The sequence below is a fragment of the Drosophila gunungcola genome, unplaced genomic scaffold, assembly GCF_025200985.1.
Source record: "Drosophila gunungcola strain Sukarami unplaced genomic scaffold, Dgunungcola_SK_2 000001F, whole genome shotgun sequence".
Taxonomy (NCBI): Eukaryota; Metazoa; Arthropoda; class Insecta; order Diptera; family Drosophilidae; genus Drosophila; species Drosophila gunungcola.
The window spans coordinates 5,427,139-5,451,217 of record NW_026453197.1 but is presented as its reverse complement, the minus strand read 5'-3'; the positions used below and the strand labels follow the sequence as shown (position 1 = coordinate 5,451,217).

At 42.2% G+C, this 24,079-nt stretch overlaps 3 protein-coding genes across 5 annotated transcripts; 1 reads left to right on the top strand and 2 right to left on the bottom strand.

Moving 5' to 3' along the window:
* Positions 1-4: 4 nt before the first annotated feature.
* LOC128261499 (peroxisomal biogenesis factor 19) lies at positions 5-1,393 on the bottom strand. 2 transcript variants are annotated; one of them, XM_052995230.1, is made up of 5 exons: positions 1,236-1,393; positions 1,038-1,152; positions 666-969; positions 448-614; positions 5-390 (listed from the first exon to the last, which is right to left on the bottom strand). In XM_052995230.1, exons 1-5 carry the CDS (start codon positions 1,282-1,284, stop codon positions 147-149), a joined length of 879 nt encoding a protein of 292 aa, XP_052851190.1. In that variant the 5' UTR covers positions 1,285-1,393; the 3' UTR covers positions 5-146. The 2 variants fall into 2 exon arrangements, with proteins under 2 accessions (XP_052851190.1, XP_052851189.1); XM_052995229.1 differs by having other exon boundaries at positions 448-611; positions 1,236-1,299.
* A 9,595-nt stretch (positions 1,394-10,988) lies between these two features.
* LOC128261491 (segmentation protein paired) lies at positions 10,989-14,584 on the top strand. Its single transcript, XM_052995218.1, has 2 exons — positions 10,989-11,662; positions 12,409-14,584. Exons 1-2 carry the CDS (start codon positions 11,596-11,598, stop codon positions 14,259-14,261), a joined length of 1,920 nt encoding a protein of 639 aa, XP_052851178.1. The 5' UTR covers positions 10,989-11,595; the 3' UTR covers positions 14,262-14,584.
* Positions 14,585-21,009: 6,425 nt separating this feature from the next.
* Positions 21,010-22,662, bottom strand: LOC128261502 (uncharacterized). Of its 2 annotated transcripts, none has more exons than XM_052995236.1 (2): positions 22,583-22,662; positions 21,010-21,987 (listed from the first exon to the last, which is right to left on the bottom strand). In XM_052995236.1, the coding sequence occupies exon 2, from the start codon at positions 21,956-21,958 to the stop codon at positions 21,122-21,124; it is 837 nt and encodes a 278-aa protein (XP_052851196.1). In that variant the 5' UTR covers positions 21,959-21,987; positions 22,583-22,662; the 3' UTR covers positions 21,010-21,121. The 2 variants fall into 2 exon arrangements, with proteins under 2 accessions (XP_052851196.1, XP_052851197.1); XM_052995237.1 differs by lacking the exon at positions 22,583-22,662 and adding an exon at positions 22,306-22,323.
* Positions 22,663-24,079: the final 1,417 nt, after the last annotated feature.

Genomic DNA, 24,079 nt, shown 5'->3' with positions numbered 1-24,079 from the left:
TGAATAGAGAAGATGATAACCATTAGCGACCGCCAGATTGTTTTGTCGGGGATAAAATAAAATACAAATTGCTTAGCCTAATAAATGTGCAACACTCAACAGTTAACCAATTGGCACACTACGAGACGACCGTGCTCCGCCAGCAGCTACATGGTGGGGCACTGAGGACCGGGACCGCCGGCGGCTACGGCCGACGCGGGATCGCCGAAGGGCAGGTCGCCGCCCGTCTCGGCCAGAATCTCTGCCGGCGGCTGGCCGTAGTCTTGCAGTTTGCGCATGTCGTCCAGCACCACGCGGAACTTCTCGCGCTTCACGGCGGCCGAATCGTCGGCCTTCTCGCTCTGTAAATGCCCCTCGATCACCTTGTACAGCTCCATTTGCTTCTGGTATCTGCGCATAAGCGATATTTTATAAGTGCTGATCTACTGGAGTTGGTTGAGCGCATACCTCTCCTTGTCCTCAGCCGAAATCTTGGCGTCGTTCTCCTCGAGGTACTTGGGGTACTTCTCCAGCAGCTCCCGGATGCTGGGCAGCAGGATCTCCGCCGAAAGCAGGCTCTGCATCATGCCCTCCATAAAAGGCAGGAACATGTTACCATCGCCTCCGCCAGCCTGCTAGGAGAGGATAAGTTTGAGGGTGTCAAGTGTACGTTAAATGAAGCGTACCCCGTCCAGGTTCAGGGAGCCAAACATGCTGGCGATATCGTTCTCGGAGGCGGGAGCGGCCAGGTCCTCGGAGCCCTCCTGCAGGCCCTTGAGCGCCTGCGAAATGCTATCGGAATACTTGGAGACATCCTCGTCCGTGGCCGAGTTCTCGCCGCTCAAGGTGAGCGCAGCTGCCTCGGCCATCTTCTTGAACCCGGCCATGATCTGGTCGGGATCCTGGGGCAGGGGCGGTATGTCGCCAGTGGGCGTGTTCGGGCCTCCGAAGAGCGTGTTCATGCGATCGGCCAGCACCTTGGCCTGCTCACTGAAAAGCGGGTTACAGGTCAGAATACAAAGTTCAACTGCCCAGATGAAATTCCCCCAGTGACTCACATGAAAAACGCATCGGGATCCTCGGAGCCCTCGGCTCCTTCGGTGGTCGCCGCATCCGAGGACGAGGCCTTCTCCTTCTTGTCGCCACCGCTTTGGTCGAAGTCCTGCAGCGCACCTGTGCAAAAAGTGGGCGACGTAGGGCGCATTATGTAAGGGGTCGGAAATGGATCTCCAATTGAATATCCGGCTTGTACTCACTGTCCAGCAGGTCGTTTAATTCATCGCCGTTCTTCTTTTCCTCGGACATTGTGTAATTTCGGGCAGTTTTTTACCTGATTTCGAGGTGGGTGGGAAATGGTAAAAAATAAAGACCGACCAAACAGTGGGACCGCACAGCTGATCCTGGAAAATCCCAAAGTCAGCTGAACAGGTGTGGCTACACTGCACTCTAAATTTAGTGAGACCGTAAAACGCATAACGGCTTTTCAAATAACTATAATTCTTAAAAGATTATTGCTATAAATAAAAACCGATATTTCGTTAAATGCCTAAAAAAACCACTGGCTTAAAAGGATACTAAAATTTGGCAATACCAAAGCTATTTGGTATCTTTCACTGAAATATCTAACAGCCCTTACAACTTTTTATAATCAACTAAAGCTTTACTTGCTTTATTAAAAGTGGTTTAAGGACAATAAATTCAGTGAATAGTGACAGTAATGTTTCTTAAAGTAAAGGATGTAACTTTAAACTTCTAGTTTAATTTATTTTTAACTTTCTTTAGTTTAACTTTATTTTTACACCATATACACACAATTTAAAGTTTATAATTTTAAATAAAATTAAAATTAAATAATAAGAAAATAATAAGAATATATAGCTTATTTTGAATAAATTTATATTGCTGAACTATAATGAAAATCGATTGTTTTTTTTCATTGCAACTTTAATAAAACTAATGAATTTAAACAGCCACTAGTCGAAAATAAATTTCATGGCAAAATCATAGCTCAACTAAACAAATTTATAAAATAAAACGCATTTAGATTGGAGGATTTTGTATGTAATTGATAGCTAAACAGAAATAGTAAACTTCGTTTTAGCAGGAAGCACTTAAATATCCCTCTTGCCGAACAAAATGAGACAATCCAAGGACATTAGTCGAAGATTATCTAAAATAATCACCCAAAATATTTACGCTTCTTCTGCGAAACTCTCAGCCAATCTCCCCGGGAATCGCACCTTGCTGTGCGTCGACGGAGATCGGCGACCAAACTGCGACCAGAACCCAAACCGCACATAGTGAGTGGTGCTGGGTCGCAAATTCCATCAAGGTCACGGCGCGACGATGATGCGCGACCAATTCCGAAACCAGAACGTTACACCCATGGCCGGGACACATGGATTTTTCAGTAGGGAGTCCACTCCCGCCCGAAGGTCACCTCTCCGGAGGAACCCCGCTTGGTTTTTTCGATTCCTCTCATATGGTCAATTGGCTGGGCTGGGCTGTTTGCGACTCTAACCGCACGGTTTACCAAAAGAGCAAGACGAATCTTCGATTCGGTACGCCCACGCAGCGAAGTATTGTGGTAAATTTGTGTTTTCTTCTCACATTTGGGGCGGAGTTTTCGACGTTCTTGTTCCCGGTTCCCGGTTCCTAAAAATACCCAGCATGGGCGGAGCTTCGTCTGAAATAATGCATAATATGGTGTTTTATTTGCGGCTTAGGGTGGGACAAACCGCCCGAAACTCGTACATTTTCTATAGCATTATGGAAATAGTATTTTTCAAGGGATGTAATCCGTTTTCTTTCACTTTTAGGTACTCTTACTCTTTTAACACGTTTCCCTAAAAAGGGCAAAATTAGTGTTAAACTTCTCTTTATATGCAAAACAATAAAAATATCGTTCAACTTAAAATTACCAGGAACCTAAAGAGTTCAGTAAAGTCAAGACAACCGTCAAAAAGTCAAAAACAAAAGTCGAAAACGTAAAAACCCTTTTGCTGGCTTAAACAACAGAATTGGTCCACACTCACACCCGATCGCAATAAAAAAAGACTCGCTCTTTTTTGACATAATTTTTAATGCACAATTGGTTGGCCATAAAGTTGTTTATTTGGCTATAATTGGTTGCTGGATTTCGGGCTTACCTGTACCTTCGGCCCACGCACACTATATAACTTCCCTGTTCCCCAGAAGAGTGCTAGAACGGAACCCAAAATGCACATCCGAACCGTCATAAAATGCACATCAGCACATCCTCACTAGCAATTCACTTCCTCCCTCCAGGACGAACACATTTTTTCGGGAACTTTGCGAGGATTTAATGTATAACCTTTCCACATATTGGCTGCAATTTCACGGTCGCTGATTGCAACGTTATTTTTTCGACTTTTCCTCATCCTTCCAGCGAAAGAGGCGCGATTTTACGATCCACTGATCAGACCATAATGGATTCCGCGATTGTTTGGTAATGGCAATGATTGAGGTTTTATATCCACATCACAGAGGTTGTAGTTTGTGGCGTGTGTCCTCAAATAGTATTTATGGTAATAAGAGAATAACGATATAAATATATATAAACAATAATATTATTTACCAAGTGATAGTCTTGTTTTTAAATTTCAGTTTTGACATACAGTTTTTTAAATCTATAATTTTAGGCACACACAGAAAACTAATTGCATTTATTTGTTAAATTTCTAGGTGTCATTAAGTGATTAATACATTTTATTTAATTTATCTATATATAAATTATAAATTCACAAAATGGTTATTGCATTAAAAAAAAGGGTTTACAATCAATTTAAATTATGTTTCTTATAACTTCAGTAAACCAGTTATTAAATTTCGCAGTGATCTCTATAAGTTTTTGTATGGTGGTTCCTATTTTTTGACAAATATTTAATGACATGTATTAAATTTAAATAAAATGTATTTAAATAATGATTCATTGGTTATCAGGTGTATTACACATTGTACGGTCAATATAGGCTCTTAATAAAAAAATATATAAAGAAAATATATATTTATAGGTACAACTGGATGTTAGTTTGTTAATGCTATTCATATATTTTTATGTTTCTGATCCTGGCGATCGCGTTATCTTTTGATATTTGGGCCATAGTAAATGCGATTACAAGGCTGGCAGACTTTCCTGGAAAATTCCCAGTTTTCCTTTGAAATCAGCTCCCCCGAAAAAGTGGTGAAGACAACTGGTCGCAGCTTCCCAAAAGATGCAATACCAGCTTCAGCTTCCATCCACATCCACAGCCACATCCACCATTGCGCAATGGGGCGAGCTCTTCATGCTCTGACACCCATCGCTCTCCATCAAAGTGCCCATGCAAATGAGCCCCTGCGTCTGTCGCTGTTTTTCTTTTGTTTTTTTTTTTTTGGTCCGGAGATTGGGGCGGAGGGTCGTCTGCTCCAGATGATGTGGGTTGATGTGACTGCCCCTGGTCGCTGTTCTGTTTGATTAAGCGGAAATTAAGTGTGCGTTTCGGTTGCAGCCTCCCAATTCGCCATGCCCTGCCTTTTTATCTAGAACCGCTAACCGCTGCACATATTTTTTATGTTCCTCGATCGATTTGGTGTGTCACAGTTTACGAAATGTTGCTGGTGCGACCTCTGTTTAAATGCTTTTTATTAAAGTGGTAAAAAATGTACCCTTAATAAGACCAATCTCATTAAATAGAGAGAGTTAGCGTTTGCTTAGAATGCAAAAAGGCTTTTTATGCTGTTGAAAACCAAAATTTTAAAACCCTTTTGTTATTTTAAGGGGCAACCGAAATTCCTCTCTTGCTTCTGTAACTTTTATCTTTGCTAGGCTTTAATCAATATTAAGAAGCACGAGTGGGTTGTATAAATTATTTGTTTAAAAAAATGTATCAAGAATTGGTAAATACCAAAGATCCTTAAATGATTTGTTTTATTAAGATGTTAATAAAAATGTTTAAGATGTCAATTTTTTTATTTATTGCAAGCTGATAATATTTTCAAAAGAAACAAATAAGGACTCGCCCTGGAAATAAGTTAATAAACTAATTTAATAAATTGAAATTCAAATTTTTTACAGGAACATATGCAAATCTATTTTTCTATTCTATCTTCTCATTCCCAATTAACACTATTAAATTTAAAATGAACAAAGCGTGTTGGATGACATTAAAATATAATAAAGAAGTATTTAAAGTGATACTGGCATATTTTTTTAAATATTATCCAAACACCATTTCTTTTTTAACCATATCATCAGACCACCCGATTAAATAAATATAAAGCTCACATTTTGGCCATAAGCAATTTGTTCTTGGTTCACATCCTCGGTAATTTATATCTCAAGACTCTTGCGGACTAATGTATTAATAATCACAGGCTCTGGAAATCATTTTCCATTTGCAATGCATTTTTGAAAAGGAAACGCAGCCCAGGGCCAGTGATTAATGAAACAATTGAATAATTTTATTTAAATTCGCATATATCCGATGCGAGCCGTGGCTAATGGACAAACGCCGCCGAAGATCCCCAAATCCAAGTCCGAGCACAGAATCCAAAGAAAGAGTCGATAGTCGAGAGCCGCGAGATGTGAGAAAAACGGCACCTACTTTGTGGACTCTACTCCGAGAAAACTAATGATGTTGGTTGGATAAACTCGTAATCGAATGTATGCTCGATCCACGATCGATGCTGATCGACTACAAAGCAGAGCAATTACAAATCGGAGAACTGGACAACAGGTTGCTGGCTGATGGATGGAGGAGGGATGGGATCGGAATTGGGATTGGGATGGGAAATGTTTATAGCGATGGTGAAGGAGATGGAACCACTCGGCGGACCCGGCCGGAAAACAAATTAATCTTGTTGACGTCGCGGCCTCGTCACTTTCTTCGGCAGGTCGACGAGGGCCCAGGTGTTTGATCTCGACCTGATGCTGATCTGCTGATCTGCTGATCTGCTGTTGGACAACGATGGGTTGCGCCTACCTTTGCGCCTTCTGTTTAATGATCAATTTGTTGGCCTCCGTCTCAGATGTGTGCCGACAGCGTTTAGCAGTCGATTGGCCGGGATTTTGTTTTGTTTAGCCTCCTCAGCTCCGTTTGTTGTGCCCCAGGCTAATGAGTTTCTCGAAAGTGGGTGTAAGTGGCAGGGGCTCCCCTTTTGCCCCTGGGATAAGGAAGCACTCCTTCGGGCACAATCCCACATGACCTGCAAAATTTCCACCAGACTGTGTGACGTCGAAATACACAGGGAAAGACAACACTTTAATTTTAAATTTTAAATTCTTTTTACAGCATATTTTATAGTAACAAAGGGCCTTAAGTAAGAACGTTTTTAGTTTTGTGTGATAAATTCTCCCCAATTATAGATGCCCTAAGATCTTTTCAAAATAATTTATAAGCCTTTAACTTGAGAATTATAATATATATATAAATAAATAAAATGTATAAGGAAAAATCAATTTTTAATTATTCAATGTTAATAATTAGATAAACATATATATTTGCAAAATCATTATTAAAATTGACCTAATAGTGTTGTTTTAAAACAGTAATGGTTTCTTGTTAGGCAACTTAAATCCATAAATAAAGTACGCTAGCAAATATAATATTTCTAATTGAAAAAGTTTACATAATGCATTAAACGAAAGGTTGCAATATTTTAATTTTTCATTCAAACAAATTACTTTATTGTTAAGACAAAATAGGAACCAACTTTAAATAAATTTAAACAAATTTTAATCAATATAATATTCTAAAGTGAACTTTAACGATTGATTGTGAGTATTCCCTTCTTGTGCATACCCTGCAAAACATGATTTTAACCGAATGTGCAAAATTATAGAAGACCGCAGAGTGTTTTTCCCTGAGTGCATGACGAATGTCGTGCGGTCGGAGTGCCAAAACCATACGATTGTGGGCAGGGGCGCGAAGTTCCTCCGATCGAGCCATATGAAAGATGCTAATTTGCAGACAAAGCAGTTCGGCGGAAGCCACCTCGCGACCCACAAACAACTAATGCCTTCAATTAGCCCGGCTAAACTGCTACCAAGAGCAAGGGTTAATCGCCCGGAGATCGGGAAAGGCCCTCATCCTCGGCCTTCCGCCCCCTTTTTACGGTGGGCGGGGGCTGCGTTAAGCCGCAGCATTTTCTTTTTTTTTTTTTTTGTGGCCCAGACTACCTGAGATTCCTTGGCCCGGTTTAGCGTGTTCCACCCAAAATGCCATGGCAAATCGTTTACAAATGTTGATCAATAAAACGTCGGACTGTAATGCGATTATCCGCTATAATCGTGCGATCAACACTCGAGAACTTTTCCCAAATATTTGAAAAAGTCAACTGGCGATCCGCGGGATCCAGGATTCAGGACGCAGGATGCTGGATGACCAGGATCCAGGGCCTAAGCTGGTGCGACTTTCCCTCTAATCTCGCACTTTGCCGCTATTTGTTTGCATGCTTTAGCGGGGATTTCGATTTACAATCGCTCCGGAGAAAAACTCAGCTCGGGAGTTTCAGAGGGCTGGTCTTGGGATGGGCCGTGACCAGGGAGCCTCTGTTGGGACTCGTATTTACTAAAACTAACTGCGGATTAGCAAAAAGTCAATCGCCGCCTGCCAGTCGGTCGAACGAGTGGAAATATTTGAGGATCAACGCAGAACCAGAGGATCAATAGTGGACTTAAGATGTGAGCCAGGAGGAAAATAAAACTAATGGTGTCTCGAAATGTTGTTCTCTCTAAATTGTTTCACTCTTAATGTTGGATATTTAATAAAACTTAAGTTAATCCTTATCTATATGAATCTTAATTTGAATTACACCTGTTACATACTTTTCAACGAATACAGTATACCTATAACGGGTATAAAAACTCAAAAAGATATTTGATAACTTATGTGGATGTCTTTATAACATAACTATATGTATATATGTTATCATTTCAAAATGATATACAAAAATTAAATTGAATCTTTTTGAAAGTATGCTTAAATATTTATTGGTTTAGATACAACAAATCTTAATTATTAATCAAATATTCATTAAAATTAAGTTTAACAGATTGACTGAAATGTAAAATTATTAAATATTTAAAAAAAACCCTTCATTGGTATTCACCAAACTTAATTTTCGTTGTAATTTGAATCCAAAAAAAAGGTAACTGAGGATAATAGATGATGCTTTTAGACATGGCATGCCATGGTACGTTAGGATGCTCTGTCCAGAAATTCCTAATTTCTAGAAATCATGGCTCTAAATAGTTCATTATCTAAGCATCCCGTAGGGCGTTCTACGAGAAGGGCCTTCTGTGGGCGGTGGACTGTGGGCATGGAAATTCGATGCACACCACACACCACAGCATCCAACGGAGCAGCAACAACAATCGCAGAGGGACTGATAAAGACATTAGGCGCAGGGAACGTGAAACAATCAAGGCCGTTCCAATGTGTGACAACAGACCACATTACGTCTGGCCAAAGCGAATCGATTGCCAAACACAAACAGCAGCGGAAATCGAGAGGAGAACAGTTGGGAGAAATACGTTAAGATGCCGACGACTTGGGCATACCCATCAAATAGAGAATGTTTTTAGTAAAAGCCCCACATTAACATAAAAAGGTATTCTTGATATTGTTTCGTTTAATTCTTAAATCTGAATTTCATTTTTGTTTGTGAATTATATGATTGAACTTTATTACTTTTAAATGGTATTCTTTAGTCTATAGCCTTGCGAAAAAAAACCCATTGCGAAACGTTGCATAACTTAAAATAACTTAAATCATATAAAGCCAAAAGTAAAGGTCAAAGGATCAAAGCTAAAATATAAACAGACAATCTATATATATTTCTGTTTAAATATATGTTTGTACTATAAATTTTTCTTAAGATTTTTTTAATTGACCCATCAATTTAAAATTAAATAAATTTATATCTATAGCTTTGTTCAATTTTTGCAAGTTTGAACGCTTATTTATATTAAGATACTTTTAAACACATAGTTATATATTAAACCGTCATAGTTATAATTAAATTTGGATAACTTTTGATTATAACAGTTGACTTAGTTAAAAAATGTACAAAATTGGTAACTAAAAACTTTATTAAGGTGTCTTGCCCATTTAAATTTTAAACTCATGTTTGGATAAGAGTTAAAAACAAAAACTTATATGCTGCAATAAGTTAAAGTTAAATATAAACTTTAAACTTAACGAGGGTGTGTAATCTAAAAATGGGGACAAAGAAATTGCACAATCTATTCAATGTTGGGATCGATTATAGCGGCATTTGTTTGCGTCGATTGGGCGCACGAGCCTCTCGAGGTAGATCCTCCAAATCAGATGCGATCCTAGGAGTTTGGAGTTTTAGCTGCGCAGGTACAAGAGCGATCCGCTGGCGAAAGTTGAAAGTTGACGATCACAAGATCACAAGGAGGATTTTCATTCATAGCACCCTGGGTGGCATCATAAAAAGTCTCTTAGCATCGCTATTCATCGCACGGATGTGTCTTCATTTTCCCGCTGGCCGATTCGTGGAATTGCGAGCGAAGCTGACTCGCAGCATTTATGGCACCAATGCCTCCTACTGCTTCCTGCATTTCAACAAGGACCGTTCCCTGCTCTAGGGTTCGATCCTGTTGCAGGATCGCCTCTTTCCAGGCGTTGATAGCGCGATATTAGCGTTATATGAGTGGCCTATTCAGCGTTCATTGTCTGGCTAAATTGTGAAATCAACAAGGATCGAATCGGATGGTGGGTTATTGATCGGGGGTATTGAGGCGCCTCTTGATTTCCACTTTGCCTCTCCAATTGAATGTCTAGAGTTGACAGTTAACTATCAAGGTCAACGGGCCAAGGTCGTCGGGGTTTTTGCTATCCTGCCAGGCGAAAATGTCCTCGCTCCTCACTGGGTACTCCGAACTCCTCCCGTTGGGTTTGCTTAACCAAACTCCCAACGGGCAGCCACACCGAGCAGTAGAAACCCAACCTTTGTTGGCTTGCGGCCTCCGTTGTCCTTGCTCGGATCTGCTATGGATCTGCGTCTGGAGGATTCGCATTCGTTACGTTACGTTTCTCTGGGCCAATTTCCTCGCTGGCGTTCCGACCGGAGTCCATCATTAATTCTTCCAACACTTGGCGCTCTTCATTGTTCGCTGTAGTTTCGGCGGCTCGTTGTTATCCCGCTCAGCGCTTTCTTTTCCAGCGGTTTTATTCAACATCTTTTTGAGGGCCTCTGTTGCGTGAAATTCCACAATTAATCAAACTCACGGGCAACCCATAAAACAGGGTCGCAACGATGCCATCACCTTAAGCACCGGAGCATAATGGTTTCAAAAGCGTGACAAGGATATGCCTATGGTTAGGACGTTTTTTTTTAACCCTAACGCTGAACGGTTAATTGGAAACTAACTAAACACAATTAATCAACATAAGATGGTACAAATTCTTAGCTTTTTGTTAAATAATAGTACGATCTAAGTAATTTAATATGTTGATCCACAATTATACGATAATTTTCATTCACAAGGTATTTTTTCATAAGGTGTTAGAAAATCAAATGCAAAGTAAAATAATACTTTTTTAGGCACAACAATTTTGAATTATAACTTATAAGTTCTGTTAACCGGTTCCGTTTTCTATCTTTAACTGTCAGAAAAGTGTCTGCTTTCGTACCTATATAACTTAAACACCCTAATGAGGTATCAATAAAGGATATATTACGCTTGTAAAGAGTGTTAAATGCGTACTCGATTGCATTATGAGTGCCAGTGAATATCTAATTTGATTTCCGGGTTCGAGTGGAACCCGAAAGAAAATCTCATATCAGTATTTACGAAGAATGAACGAATGAATCCGAACTATTTAGGTAAATCATTCGAAACTGACTTGCATTATTCCTTATAACGAGGAATCGATAAAGGATATATTACGCTTGTAAAGTGTATAATGCGTGTTGGATTGCATTAGGTGTACCACTTAATGTTTTCTTTAATTTCCGGAAACCAGTGTAACCTCCCAAGAAATACACCTTATAAAGGCAAAAATCATGTTCAGAATTGGAATGGAGTGCCAAGTGCCAAGGAGCTTGTGTGATATTGGGGTTCCCTCCTTCTCGTATACCCCATCCCAAGTTCTCTCCCAATCTCCCCCGTTCCACATCAATTTTCGTGTTGAGACGCCCCCCGGCGCTGAGCGAGACGGGTGCCCTATTTAGGCTTGCGAGTGGGAGCGAGAGGCCGTCGTCGAGCGGTCTGCGATTGGTCCGCGTGGTGGTTACCTGCCAAGTGGCATGGGATATGGCCGACGTCTGGGCCGCGGCTTCACAGAAAGGCAACGATCTTGGCCGGCGTTCGGATGGTGAAGTCAGTCAGGCACAGACTGCGCAACGAGTCACACCGCATCTCGTCTTCGTCTTAAGATTCTCGTGCCCTAAGATTCTCGATCTGTAACTAATCGGTTAGTCAAGACCTCGCAACGCCAACTTATGACTTTGACTTTGAGTGTCAAGAAATCGTCTAGAACTTAAGTGATATTATATTGTACCAAGTGATACACGAACTCCAAGACTGAGTTTCCGTCGGTTTTGTGCCGGGACAACTTCGCGGTTCTTGGAGCTCCAGAAACTATGACCGTAACCGCCTTTGCTGCCGCCATGCACAGACCCTTCTTCAATGGATATTCTACCATGCAAGGTAAGTTGCTATGATTTTTATTCATCAGCAAGTTCCCAGATGTCTTTAGGTTAATTAGAATGATAGATAGATTCTGGGTCAACTAAATTTATGAATTTTAAATGTAGTTTTTGATTGGAACCACTCTAAGCTTTGTCTTAAGGTTCAAGACTCATTGAGATCTTTTAGATACAAGTTCAATTTCCTTTAAGATTTTTTCTTTATGATTTCTTTTAAAGTTCTCCAAACTTTGTGAGAAATAAGTCTTAATCCACTCGAGAAACTTAAAACTTTAAACCACTCTGAGCTTTGTCTTAAATTGTTAAGTATTTTATAGATCTTATAACTTTAGTTTGTCCAGACTCCTTGAGCATCGTGTTAACTTTTGAGCTTTGTGTTCATATCTTTATAACTTTCTTTAATCCAGATTCATCCAGAATCGTATGCACTTTGAGCTTTGTCTTTGAGATGACATATCTCATCAGATTTCCACCTCTCGTAGTTCCCTTAACACACTGCTCACATCCCTGCCAAAATTCTCAGTTCTCAGTTTGATCCAAGGCCGTCGGCGACTCTCTAATGGCCATTAGTTTGCTCGGCGGGAGAGTCGCGCGCCTCTGACCTTCGACCTTAGCTGCGAGTTTCCCTCTTCCCTCTTCCCGGGAAGTCAACGAAGTCGTAAATCAAGTGACACGCGCTCTGCGCTACCTAGCAAATTGGAAAAGCCTCTAAAATTTCCATTTCGATTTCCTCCTCTGCCATTCCAGACATGAACAGCGGCCAAGGGCGCGTCAATCAACTAGGTGGAGTCTTCATCAACGGTCGTCCTCTGCCCAATAACATTCGTTTGAAAATCGTCGAGATGGCCGCCGATGGCATACGGCCCTGTGTGATCTCCCGCCAACTGCGCGTCTCCCACGGCTGCGTATCGAAGATCCTGAATCGCTATCAGGAGACAGGCTCCATCCGGCCGGGAGTGATTGGTGGCTCCAAGCCGAGGATCGCCACACCCGAAATCGAGAACCGCATTGAGGACTACAAGCGCAGCAATCCCGGCATGTTCTCCTGGGAGATCCGGGAGAAGCTGATCCGCGAGGGTGTGTGCGACCGGAGCACGGCTCCCTCCGTCTCGGCCATTTCGCGCCTGGTGCGTGGTCGCGATGCTCCGCTGGACAATGATCTGTCCTCTGCCTCCGGTTCTCCGGCCGGCGGCGTTACCAAGGCCTCCAGCTCTTGCGGCTCCGATGTTTCGGGTGGCCATCACAGCAACAGCAACAATAACAAGCACTCCGATGAGGAAATCTCGGACTGCGAAAGTGAGCCGGGCATCGCCCTGAAGCGCAAGCAACGCCGCTGCCGGACCACCTTCTCGGCCTCCCAGTTGGACGAGCTGGAGCGCGCCTTTGAGCGCACCCAATATCCGGACATCTACACCCGTGAGGAGCTGGCACAGCGCACCAATCTCACGGAGGCCCGCATCCAGGTGTGGTTCAGCAATCGACGGGCTCGTCTCCGCAAGCAGCACACCTCCGTGTCGGCCGGAGCCCCTGGCGGAATGGTCTCTGTCAGCCATGTGCCCACCGCCACCACGTCGCTGCCCAGTGTGGTCGCCAGTGTGCCCAGCATGGCGCCGCTGGCCATGATGCCCGGCTCCCTGGACGCCGCTGGCTCTGTCTACCAGCAGCAGTACGATTTCTACGGCAGTGCCGCCAACATTTCCGTGGCCGCCGCCGCCGCTCCCATGGGCGGCAGCAATCTCTCGCCGGGAATCACCACCACGCCGCCGCACCATCATCAGTTCTACAATCCAAATGGCAGCACGGCCAGCTACCTGATGGCGGGCGAGAATGGCCATAGCACCACACCCACCGGCAACATCATTGTGTCCGGCTACGAGACGCAGTTGGGCTCTGTCTACGGAACGGAGACGGAAACCCACCAGACGACCATGCCGCGCAACGAGAGTCCCAACGAGTCGGTGTCCTCCGCCTTTGGCCAGCTACCGCCCACGCCCAACAGCCTGTCGGCGGTGGTTGGTGGTGGTGGTGGTGGTGGTAATGGCGGGGTGACCTCCAGTGGGGGCAGCTCGGTAGCCGATCCCTCGCAGTCGCTGGCCAATGCCAGTGCTGGCAGTGAGGAGCTATCGGCCGGTGGCCTCAAGGTGGAGACGGTGGATCTGGTGGCAGCAGCAGCGGCTGCGGCCAGTCAGTCGCAGTTGTACGGTGGCTGGAGCTCCATGCAGGCCCTGCGTCCCAATGCCCCACTCTCGCCGGAGGACTCGCTGAACTCCACCAGTTCGACCAGCCAGGCCCTGGAGATGACCACCCACCAGATGTTCCATCCGTATCAGCATGCGCCACAGTATGCCACCTATCCACCATCGGCAACCGGACATGCCCACTCGCATCCGCATCACGGACATCCGCATGCCCATGCACCGCATCCGCATGCACATCCGCACGCGCATCCGCAGTACGCGGGCGGACATCCGCACTATCCGCCACCCACTTCGTCGTCGCACTTCATGCCGCAGAACTTCAATGCCGCCGCCTTCCCATCGCCCTCGAAGGTCAACTACTCGACGATGCCGCCACAGCCGTTCTATCATTCCTGGTACTAAAATAGGATATCCATATTCCACCTCCTCCTCCAAAAGAAGCAGGAGCAGGAGCAGGAGCAGGAGCAGGTGTCACCAGGAACAAGCCGCCAAAGATGTAAATAGCTGGGGAGGAACATGAACACAACAAAATTTCTGAATGGGGCAGTACTGATGTTTTCCATGTGGCAAAACATCTGACAGACTCGCCCCACTCCAAAATAGTTCCAATTCGTAATCCTTAGCCTAGTAAATAGTACCCACTAAGGTGTAGAACATAAGACATAGGACATAAGAATATAGCCTAAGTAGCAAGTGCCTTGAAAATAAATATCTATGCTAATTTATCCCGTATTCCATGGTCTTTCACTCGAAAATGCTCGCAACCATTCAGCAGCCTTGACACGCTTCTGTTCGCAGCGGGAAATGGAAAATGGGAAATGGAAAATGGGAAATCCTCTGGGCCATTAGAGCCTTTAAGTAGCTGCGCTTTCCACGGACCTAGCTGGAGATCTACAAACGGTCACCCGGGGAGACTCGTCTCGGAACTGGCGATCCAACTGTGCTGCGTGGGCTGTTTAGTTTCCGGAAAAAAAAAGAGAAAACAGCCCAAAACGAGAAAACTCTGATATGAGAGTGGCGAAGACAACTCCAACCAAGGTGTTAATTGCCCCCTCGATTCCATCGAACGGCTGAGTAATTGCCCTCGTTCGGACTTACCTCAAATTCACACCTCATCGCCGGGGATCAGCCCATCCTACGTGTCCGAGCAATGGCAATTGATGAAGTCATTATCCTTGAATCCTCAACTCCAGACAGCTCAGACAGCCTCAGAAGGCTCTACTGGCTCTATTATTTTAATCTAGAAAGAACTCCTTTTCGCAGTTTGTTTTTCCTTTAACCAGAGAGAGAGAGAGAGAGGAAAAGTAAATATTGACTTTGCAATCGACTTAGGAATCGGCGGGACGGTAGTTTTTCCAGGTACACGACAAGATTAGCAAAGAAAATTGCACAAAATCCGTATCTAGATCTAGTTGATTTCGTCCTTTTAAGAACCATAATCCCATAATCTCAAGATTTTCATCTTCATATCTGATCTATTAGGCCATTTGCAGACAACATCTAAGCCAATTTAATAACTGTTATGAGGTAGAAAAAAATCATGAGCTAAATAACAGTCTACATAGAACAGCATAAACTTTAATTATAATAATAATAAAAAAATTTACATTTTGATATTTTTAATGATGTAGTCATTTACGTTATTTTTTTATAAAAATAATAACACACCTATTATTCTAGATTTTTTTGTTTTAAATCAATTGTGAATTTAATTTTATTTAATTAAAAATACAAATAGCTGTTGGTCTTTTATTTTTATTTTGACAACTCAGGAATAACAGTTATTCAATTATTTGTATAATAAAAATCAAAAATACAAGTCAAAATTCGAGTAGCTTTTGAACCTCTTTTAACTTAAAACAATGGAAAACGCACTTTTAATATATGGATCTTTCATCTGGAATATCATGTCCATATTTCCATATGTCCATAATTCTCCATTTAAAAAATCGATCTTGTTATCTGACTTATTTGGTCATTTGCAGACAGCATCTAATGCCAATTTAATAGCACCCAAAGTCACCAACTGGGTTAATAAACCAATTACGGCTTTAATTCGTTACCCACTGAGCTGGGGAGAAAATTCTCAGCAACAGTAGCAAAAAGAAAGCTTCGATCGGGAAATGATTAAATCCGAAATATTACGCATTAATTTTCGGTAGCGATACAAGAATTACCCAGCAAAGCTGCCAGAGGAAAAGCTCGACGATGTGGCCTCCAAAACGCGGAGACAGCTGTGGCGATAATGGAAGTTGGGGCTACGACTGCCCAAAGATCATGGACAGGCCCTGTATGCCCTCCCCTAAGCCATGATTAATGGGCTGGCTGAGTGTTGAACATCAAAGGCAGGGAAAACAGTAATTTACAACGACGCGACTCGAGATGAAATTTAATTTAATTTTTTTATTAATTGTTGCTGGATGCTGGATGTCGGTTCGGATCTGGGGCGGCAGGTCCCGATCGAGATCTACCTGCCGATGATCGGTGATGGACCAATAAACCCAGGCGTTGCCTGGCACATAAGCAGCGCAAAACCTCAAAATATTTACTCGACTGCAAGGCAGACTAAACCGAAAGTGGGATTTGCGAGTTTGCGAGTTTGCGAATCAAAAAGTCCAGTTCCAGGAGTTGGCCAAAAGGTTGCGAAAGGATTTGTAGCGTCGTTGTAGCTGGCTGTCCCGCTCGCACTCTACCCTTGCCACTGCCAGGATTAGGTTTCGTTTCGGAAATAATCCTTTGCTGCCAGGAAGAATGCAGTAAACGCACAGCCCTTCGACCAGGACCAGGTCAACTCGTTTTTGGCCCGTTTACGACGGAGTCATAAACTTTTATTTGCTGTCATTCTTCGTCCTCGTGCGCGGTGCTCATCGCTCAGCCAGGACTCGAACCCCTTTCCGCGCAGGATAACGAGTCCTTTCGCAGGCAAGAGTTAAGCGAGGAGAGTAGGAAAGGCTTAGCTTTCAGTCAGTCAGCCAGTCAGTCAGTCAGTCAGTGAGTCAAAGTCAGGTAGAGGTCCTATGTCGGGTTAGGTAGAGTCCTGTCTCCTCAGTTCCGAGCTGCAGCCGATAATCCCTGCTAATGAGGTGTCCTGCCAAAGAGTATCGAGATATTCGAGGTGGATGAAAGTCCCAAAGTCAAGGATAATAGGGGAATAAAGGGGATTACACAAAATGTAACGAAACAATCCAATTGAATGAAGCAATTATACTTGAAAAATAGTCAATTCCCTAATTGAAAGAGTATTGCTCAATAAAAGCACTACCACAACATTGATAGAGCTAAGTTGTAGAATAATATTGTCCATTGAATTTTATGATAATCTACAAAATAATGGTAATAATATTGAATTTTTTGATATTCTATAAAATAATGGTAATCTAGTTTTTTAGACTACCTCGATTACATTTTAATCATGTGATGCCACAAAGATCAATTTTCTTTTATCTATGCTTCTTATGTCTTGTTAAATAATAGAACGTTAAAAAAAAATCTTTACAAATTTTAATAGACATCTTCACAACAATAGTAATATTGGAAAATAGAGAGTGTTTTAAAATATCCCAGCATTACAATGGCTAAAATTGATTCGCTTAAAATTAAGTTAGTTAAAATGCTATAGAATTTTGTTGACCAATGAGTTCACTTTCAAGGATTTCCTGATTGAGATATTATGATTGTCCTATCTGCAACCCTCTGCGATTCATTTATCAGCAAAGACACTTGCACACCACGACCCATCCAAACAGTTGCCAGCCGTATTGGCAAACATTTCGGTTTGGTCTGTCGGTCCAACTACTCGTACTGTGATCCCTGTCATCGCCGCTGTAGAAGGAGATCGAACAGCGTATCCTGTGTGCCCTCGACCTCGACCTCGAGCTATCCCACTGACTTGCAACGGACTGGGAGTCGAGCGCATGCTGTTAGCGCATAAATTGATTTGTCAAATCGGGGCGCACAAGGACATTGCCATCATTAACGATGATTGCCTAGGACCCTAGGACTCTAGGACTCTAGTACCGGACCCGTATCCGTATCCTGGCGAAGGTCGTTGCGCAGTCGGTGCCAACGACTTGGACTTTGGGCATTGTCAACACTTTGTGCGTACCACCAACTGTTTCTGTTGCTCTGTCGCCGTCTCTCTCGTTCGCCGGCTAGCCGTCTCTTTCGTAGGCGAAATAACGTACATAGTTGGAGTTTTATTAATAAACACCTTGCTAGAGGGAAAGCGGTACGGCTGTATTTCCCACTCGCTCTTTGATCTTTCGAAGTCACATCGTAATCGATTCGGAATGCCTGGCGGGATCTCTTGCTCCTTCTCCTTCTGCTTTTCCTTTAAGAACTTGTCAGCTTCCTTTTGGCATCTGCGCCCAGCAAGTGTCTTCTGTCCAAGTCGGCTGCTGAGCGGTTCCATTTGCACACGGAGTGCCAAAGTTAACGTGGCCGGAACGGTTACGCTACTTTCCATTTCCACCAATTAAGCGGAGCTGCCAGCCGGATTGGCCGGCTAATTTAGGTTGTATTGGGATTGGGATTTGTAAAAGAAGCTCGGCTGGGGGGTTAACAAGGTGTGGCATTGTGAGGAAAGGTTGCGAAAATAATACCTTATGTTTGCATAAATTGACCTTGAGAATTTTGGTCGTAAGCTGATTTACAATCGGTGTTTAAAACTCGTTCAACATTAGGATATTGAGTCGGAAAATTATAATAAAATTATAATAAGCTATAAATTGTATAGCGACTAATCCTAAGATTATAAGTTTATCAAATAATACTTGGATCTAACATCTGTTTAATAGTTCTAGAAAAAAAACTAGTCGTATGATACAAATTTATAAGGAATACAATAATAATTATAATAAATAGTAGCAACATAATCTAAAAAGTAGTAAATTATATTCATGAATTTCCACCTTTTGGCTCCTCTAAGTGGGTTTGTAAACAGTTTAAAATAGGAATAGGTATGTATATATTTAATTCGATTAAACAAATTACTCTCTCATGTCGATAAAGAGTCTACAGACATTGTAACAAAAGCTGTTAATGAAGTAATTTATTTATCTTTTATCACAACTTAAGTTCAGCTTTGCACTCGATTTTTTTTTGTTCGCAAGTGCCTTAGTGTTAACTTAATGTGTGGTAATTTCATTTTATATAATTGATACTGCAAAAGCTTTAAATTACTCCCCATTTGGAAAAGATAGCATCTGTAAGCTCGAACTGAGCTTGTTGCATTTACCTTCCGCCCGAGACAGGTGCCTTTACCACCTCATCCCACCTCATGAACACACACAATAGCTCAAAGCCAATTTCAGGTACAATACAAGCAGTCTAAGCCATCCAATTGAGCATTTGGCCAAATGGTAATGCGCTTGCCTCCATGCCGACATTATTATTAATGATAAACACAAGTCGCCCTTTCGCGGCGGCGGGGAAAATAATGGATAACTCTACTTTAAACACTGAGCAGAAGAAAAGCGGGTTTTCCAAAAAAAAAGAAGAGGAATATTACCTTATTTCCAAAGTTTAGTTTTATTTTAAATATTATGTAATTTCAATCACAACCTGAAACATTTAATCAAATTCAATTTTTCTATTTCAATCTTAACAAATCAATTTATGATCAGGAAATTATATATATATCATGTTTGCTTCCTAAACTTTTTTTTTTTGTAGCAAACCACTTTTTGTAATTCTAAAAATGTAATGAAAAAAATATTGCAAAAGAACAAAAACTGTATTTTTTAATATGTAATTAATTCGATGAATTTTGTTCAAACAGAAAGCTGCAAAGTTGCAAAAAATAAGAACGGCCCCTTTGTGCGATTTTAACATCTAAGAACTGAAAATCTTATTTTACAAACCATTGTTGCATTATAAGATTCAAAACCTAATAAAATACAAATCCTAAAATGTTGAAATGTTTTAAAACTTAAAGGAGAAATAATAGCAAAAATCAGAAACATTAATTTTTGTTTTTTCCGTGTTTCAGGGCTCGTAGTTCGATTTCAATGTAGGAAAAGCGCGCTGTTCTTATCGCCAGGTTTTTCGGAGGGGAACTCGCATATTAATGGTTCATTACGGTGACCCGCTGGCCCGACCCGATCTCGACCTGGCCTGGACACGGGCACAGCCTTGGGTGCAGGGCCCAGCTTCAAAAAGTAGCTCCTTGTGGACTCGGTTCGCTTGAGGTTTCTATGGCTTTGTTTTGTGCCGCGATTGCTGGCCGGGTACTGGGCCTTCCACTGACGCCTGGCGTGACGGTTTTAATTTTATTTTATTATTATGTATATGGTGGCGCAGGGTGCTTGCAGTCTATGTCAGCCCCCCAACCCGCCTATTCCCCCACCCCGTGTACCAGGGCATTTTATCATGAACTTGTTTTTATGACCGGGTCTTGGCGGGCTCCCTCGTAATTAGTTGTGGTGCTCCTGCGGCAGCGCCACCTACCGGCCGTGGCGGGAGTAACGAACGACATTGCCCGACATTTGCAGTCCCCAAAGCTAATGAAGCAACAGCCCAAGTCCCCCCCAAAAGACCCTTCATTCCCCCGGCCCCTTGGACTTTCAGGCTTCACGGACGCGTGCAAATTCCATTGAAAAAGGAGTTAAACTCAGCTTTTTATTCCTCGGCTGCTTGGCTCTATCTGCATTGGCCCAGCAATTTACGTGGTTTGTACTTTGTTTCTTGGCTTCTTTTGTATTATTTTGCAGTTCCGCTGAGTTTCCTAGAGTCGAGGCTCCACACACACACACACCGCACACACACACACACACATTGTGGTAAACTGAAGTTGGCCCGGCAGCCACTAATTTTGTATGCGGAAATTGGAGTTTGGCATGTGCCCATGAGGGCTTCAGGTTGGGTTACTTTGATACTTTTAGGTAGGTGGCTAAGTAAATTATTTTTAAAGACCGAATTTTTGATAGTTTACAAAACAAAAAATTTAATTTAATATCGCCATCTATATAACCCTTTTAAAAGGCAAGATATTGAAATGTAAAATGATTAAAAATCCACGTCTTAAAACTTGTATGTTTTTGATCAGGATCCATTGCCAAGTCGATCTATATGTCAAAATAACCAAAATCCATCGTGGTATAAAGAAAGGATTGCTTCTTTATAATAGTATAGCATAAAAAATAGGCTTTATTCCATTCAACAGTTTGTTTAAAAGTCTAAAATGAAACCCTTGATGTTCTTCGAATAATGGATTCTTAAATTAGAAAGCGAAGAAAATATACACAAAATGTGAAGCAGTCAGCTCAGAAAACCGCCGAACGGCATCGCCGGAGTCCTGTCTTCTGCTCCTCCACCGTGTCCACTCCGAATCCAGGCCATAGTGTATCCGGCGGCTTGTTCCATCGCACAAAGTAGGTTTTGTGGACGGCAGCCAGCGGCAGCTTGGATTTTCCTCGGGGATGATCCAGACGCCGGCGAAAGGGCCAGAGAAACCAGTGGAGTGGTCCCCTACTAATGGGATGCACCGCCAACTTTCCAGGAACCACCGATTGGATCGCCTCCAATTGTAGGGTGGGATGCGGTTGCTCCACTATCGCTGGAACTGGCTGCACAGCCTGACGTGGCGTACCAGTTAGTCTGGTACTGGACTCGAAGACCTCAATCTCGTCCTGGTCACGCGTTGACCAGGGCTGCCGGCAGCTGGATTTGGCCGGTGAGGATTCCTCTTCGGGTTCCTCATGAATAGGGGAAACCCGGCTGCCACGGTTGCATTTGAAGCACCGCGAAATCTTCGACTTTGAGGGTGGAGGAGAAGGATCAGGTGGCGGCATCTTTACCAGGATGAAGTGGTCATTCAGGAGGCAGACATCCGACACCTTTTCGTACTTGGGCTCCTCGCCGAAGAAGGCATCCAGATCCACGTTCTGCTGGTAGATTCGGTAATCCGGCCCAAAAGGATTCGACTGCTTCCGCTGCTGTTCCACCGGACTCGGCATGAGGCATTTTCCGATGGGCTGAACAGGTTGAGTTAGCCTCCAGACCAAGGGTGAACTACTGCCTTGGGGCCGGCTCATAAGGCTGCGGCGCGACGAGAGGATCCTAGCTAAGATTAGTCCATGCAGGCGATGGTTCATAAACATCCTGGCAGAGTTTAAGATAGAAAGTAGACCTGTCAAGGATTGAGATTAAATATTTTAGTTGAAAAACACACGACATTAAATGGAAGGAGAGGGAGATGGCTAAAAACTGTAGCATACTTTCAGGCATGTAGCCAAATTTAACCATGGCGAACAAGAAAAGTAGATTATCATATTCATATGGTTTATCTCTTCTTTTAAAAGCGTAGTAGCAAAAATAAGCTTTTTGAAAAGTCCTTTAAGAAATAGTATAACTTTGCCAAACAATTTAAGATCTGTCGCATAGGCTTAAATAAGGCCAAGATTAGATAGGATGGATTTTGGATACAAGCTACATGAAATTGTCTAACATTTTTCTTGTCGGACAGACACATTATCCTTCGCTTGACTTTTGACACTGCACTTGGCCGAGAATAGGAAAAAGGAAGGCAGAGGCAGATAGGCGTGGATAGTCCTTCGCTGGCTTGTTTCTCGGCTCTGCTACCAATGCCAACAGCAACAACTGGCCGTATTTTATGCCCCACGAAAACAAAAGTTATATTTATTATTTTGACAGGTAAACAAATCACGAGCTCACAGGCACAAACTGAGGGGGAAACAAGAAAATGCAGGCAAGGAGACACTCACATTTCACCGCTCCCCTTTCGCGGTCTTCTTCTTGCTTCCGGTTTCCGCTTTCCGCACTCGATTGGGCGTTGTTTGCCGCTTGGCTCAACAACGGCAACTAAAGCCGCCTTTCAGGCCGCCGCCGACTGCAGCACAGCCACATGCGTGGCAAATTAAATACCCTAAACAATTGGAAGGCTCTATCGAATCTCCAGGCAATTCGCTTTGCTGCAGTTTAAATATAATAACAATTTTTATAAGAGGTGTCAGGATTGTGGTAGGTAATCCAAGTATATCGCAAAACTATATTTTATCACGTTTTGTGAAAACATTGTAAAGCATACTACACAGCATTTGCTAAAGAATACGATTTGAACAAATCAAAATTTAAAAATTAAATTTTCTAAGTGTCTAAATAACTAACTATTTGTTTAATATAATTATCAAAACAAATAAATATTTATTGTAGTTTAGTCAATTAGCTAGCATAAAAAAAATACATCACGCCCATACTTACATAGTTAGTTAGTTAGTTATGAAAGCTTATTAGAATACAAGTTGTAAAAAAATATTTTATCATGCTCTTGTAGGGTATTTTCGTTTCGATTTCCGTCAAATCATAAACTTTCACTTTTTTTGTTTTGCATGTTAAGGGAAGGACGAACAAACGGATTGATGGTTGACAATAAGCAAAACATACCAAGTGCAACGTTTTTAAATATTCTAATAAATAACATGTTAATTTAATGGAACATGTTTTACATAACAATAACTTCTATCCAATGTCAAGGCTAAATGAGGTTTCAGTTTGTTTTAGGTTATTTGGTCAAGTTTAGTGTTTGGGTGGCTGTGCAATAAAAGTTTTTATTATTGACAGTATGACATTTATATTATTTTCTTATTGCATTATATGGTTCCTCATTTGCATATTTTCACGTAATTACCTGATGTATGGCTTATGTTACAATCATACGCATGGCACATTAGTGGCTATTTTCACAATGATTGCATCAGATATATACTTATATACCTGGTCAATTCCATAAATTTTCCACCCCTCTAGGCTTGTCCGATTTCAAATTTACTCCTAAACATATTCAGGTGCCTGACATGTCATATTGATTGTTAATGCACGCCACGTCGATAAGTCAAATGAAAGCAGAAAAGCCGAAAAAGGTGGTAGAATAGAAGACTAAACATTAAGCAACAAGCTGGCTGGCAACTAATAACCCCACCCATTAATCACTGAGCGTGGGCGGGGGAAGTACATAATAATCAGAAATTTGTTGTTTACTTTGATTTGTGTTCAGTCCGATGAATATTCGAGTGACAGGCCGGGCGTTAAAGTTGCGTTTGTTTTCGGTTCGGACTGAGGAGCTTTCGTTTATTCTTAAACATTTTTACATTGTTGTTAATCCAACAAGCTATAAAATACATTTATTTGCTCTGCTATAGCATGTGTATGTGGTTGAACTACCGATTTGATTTTGTTGTATGGCTTAAGTTGTTGCACTCAGA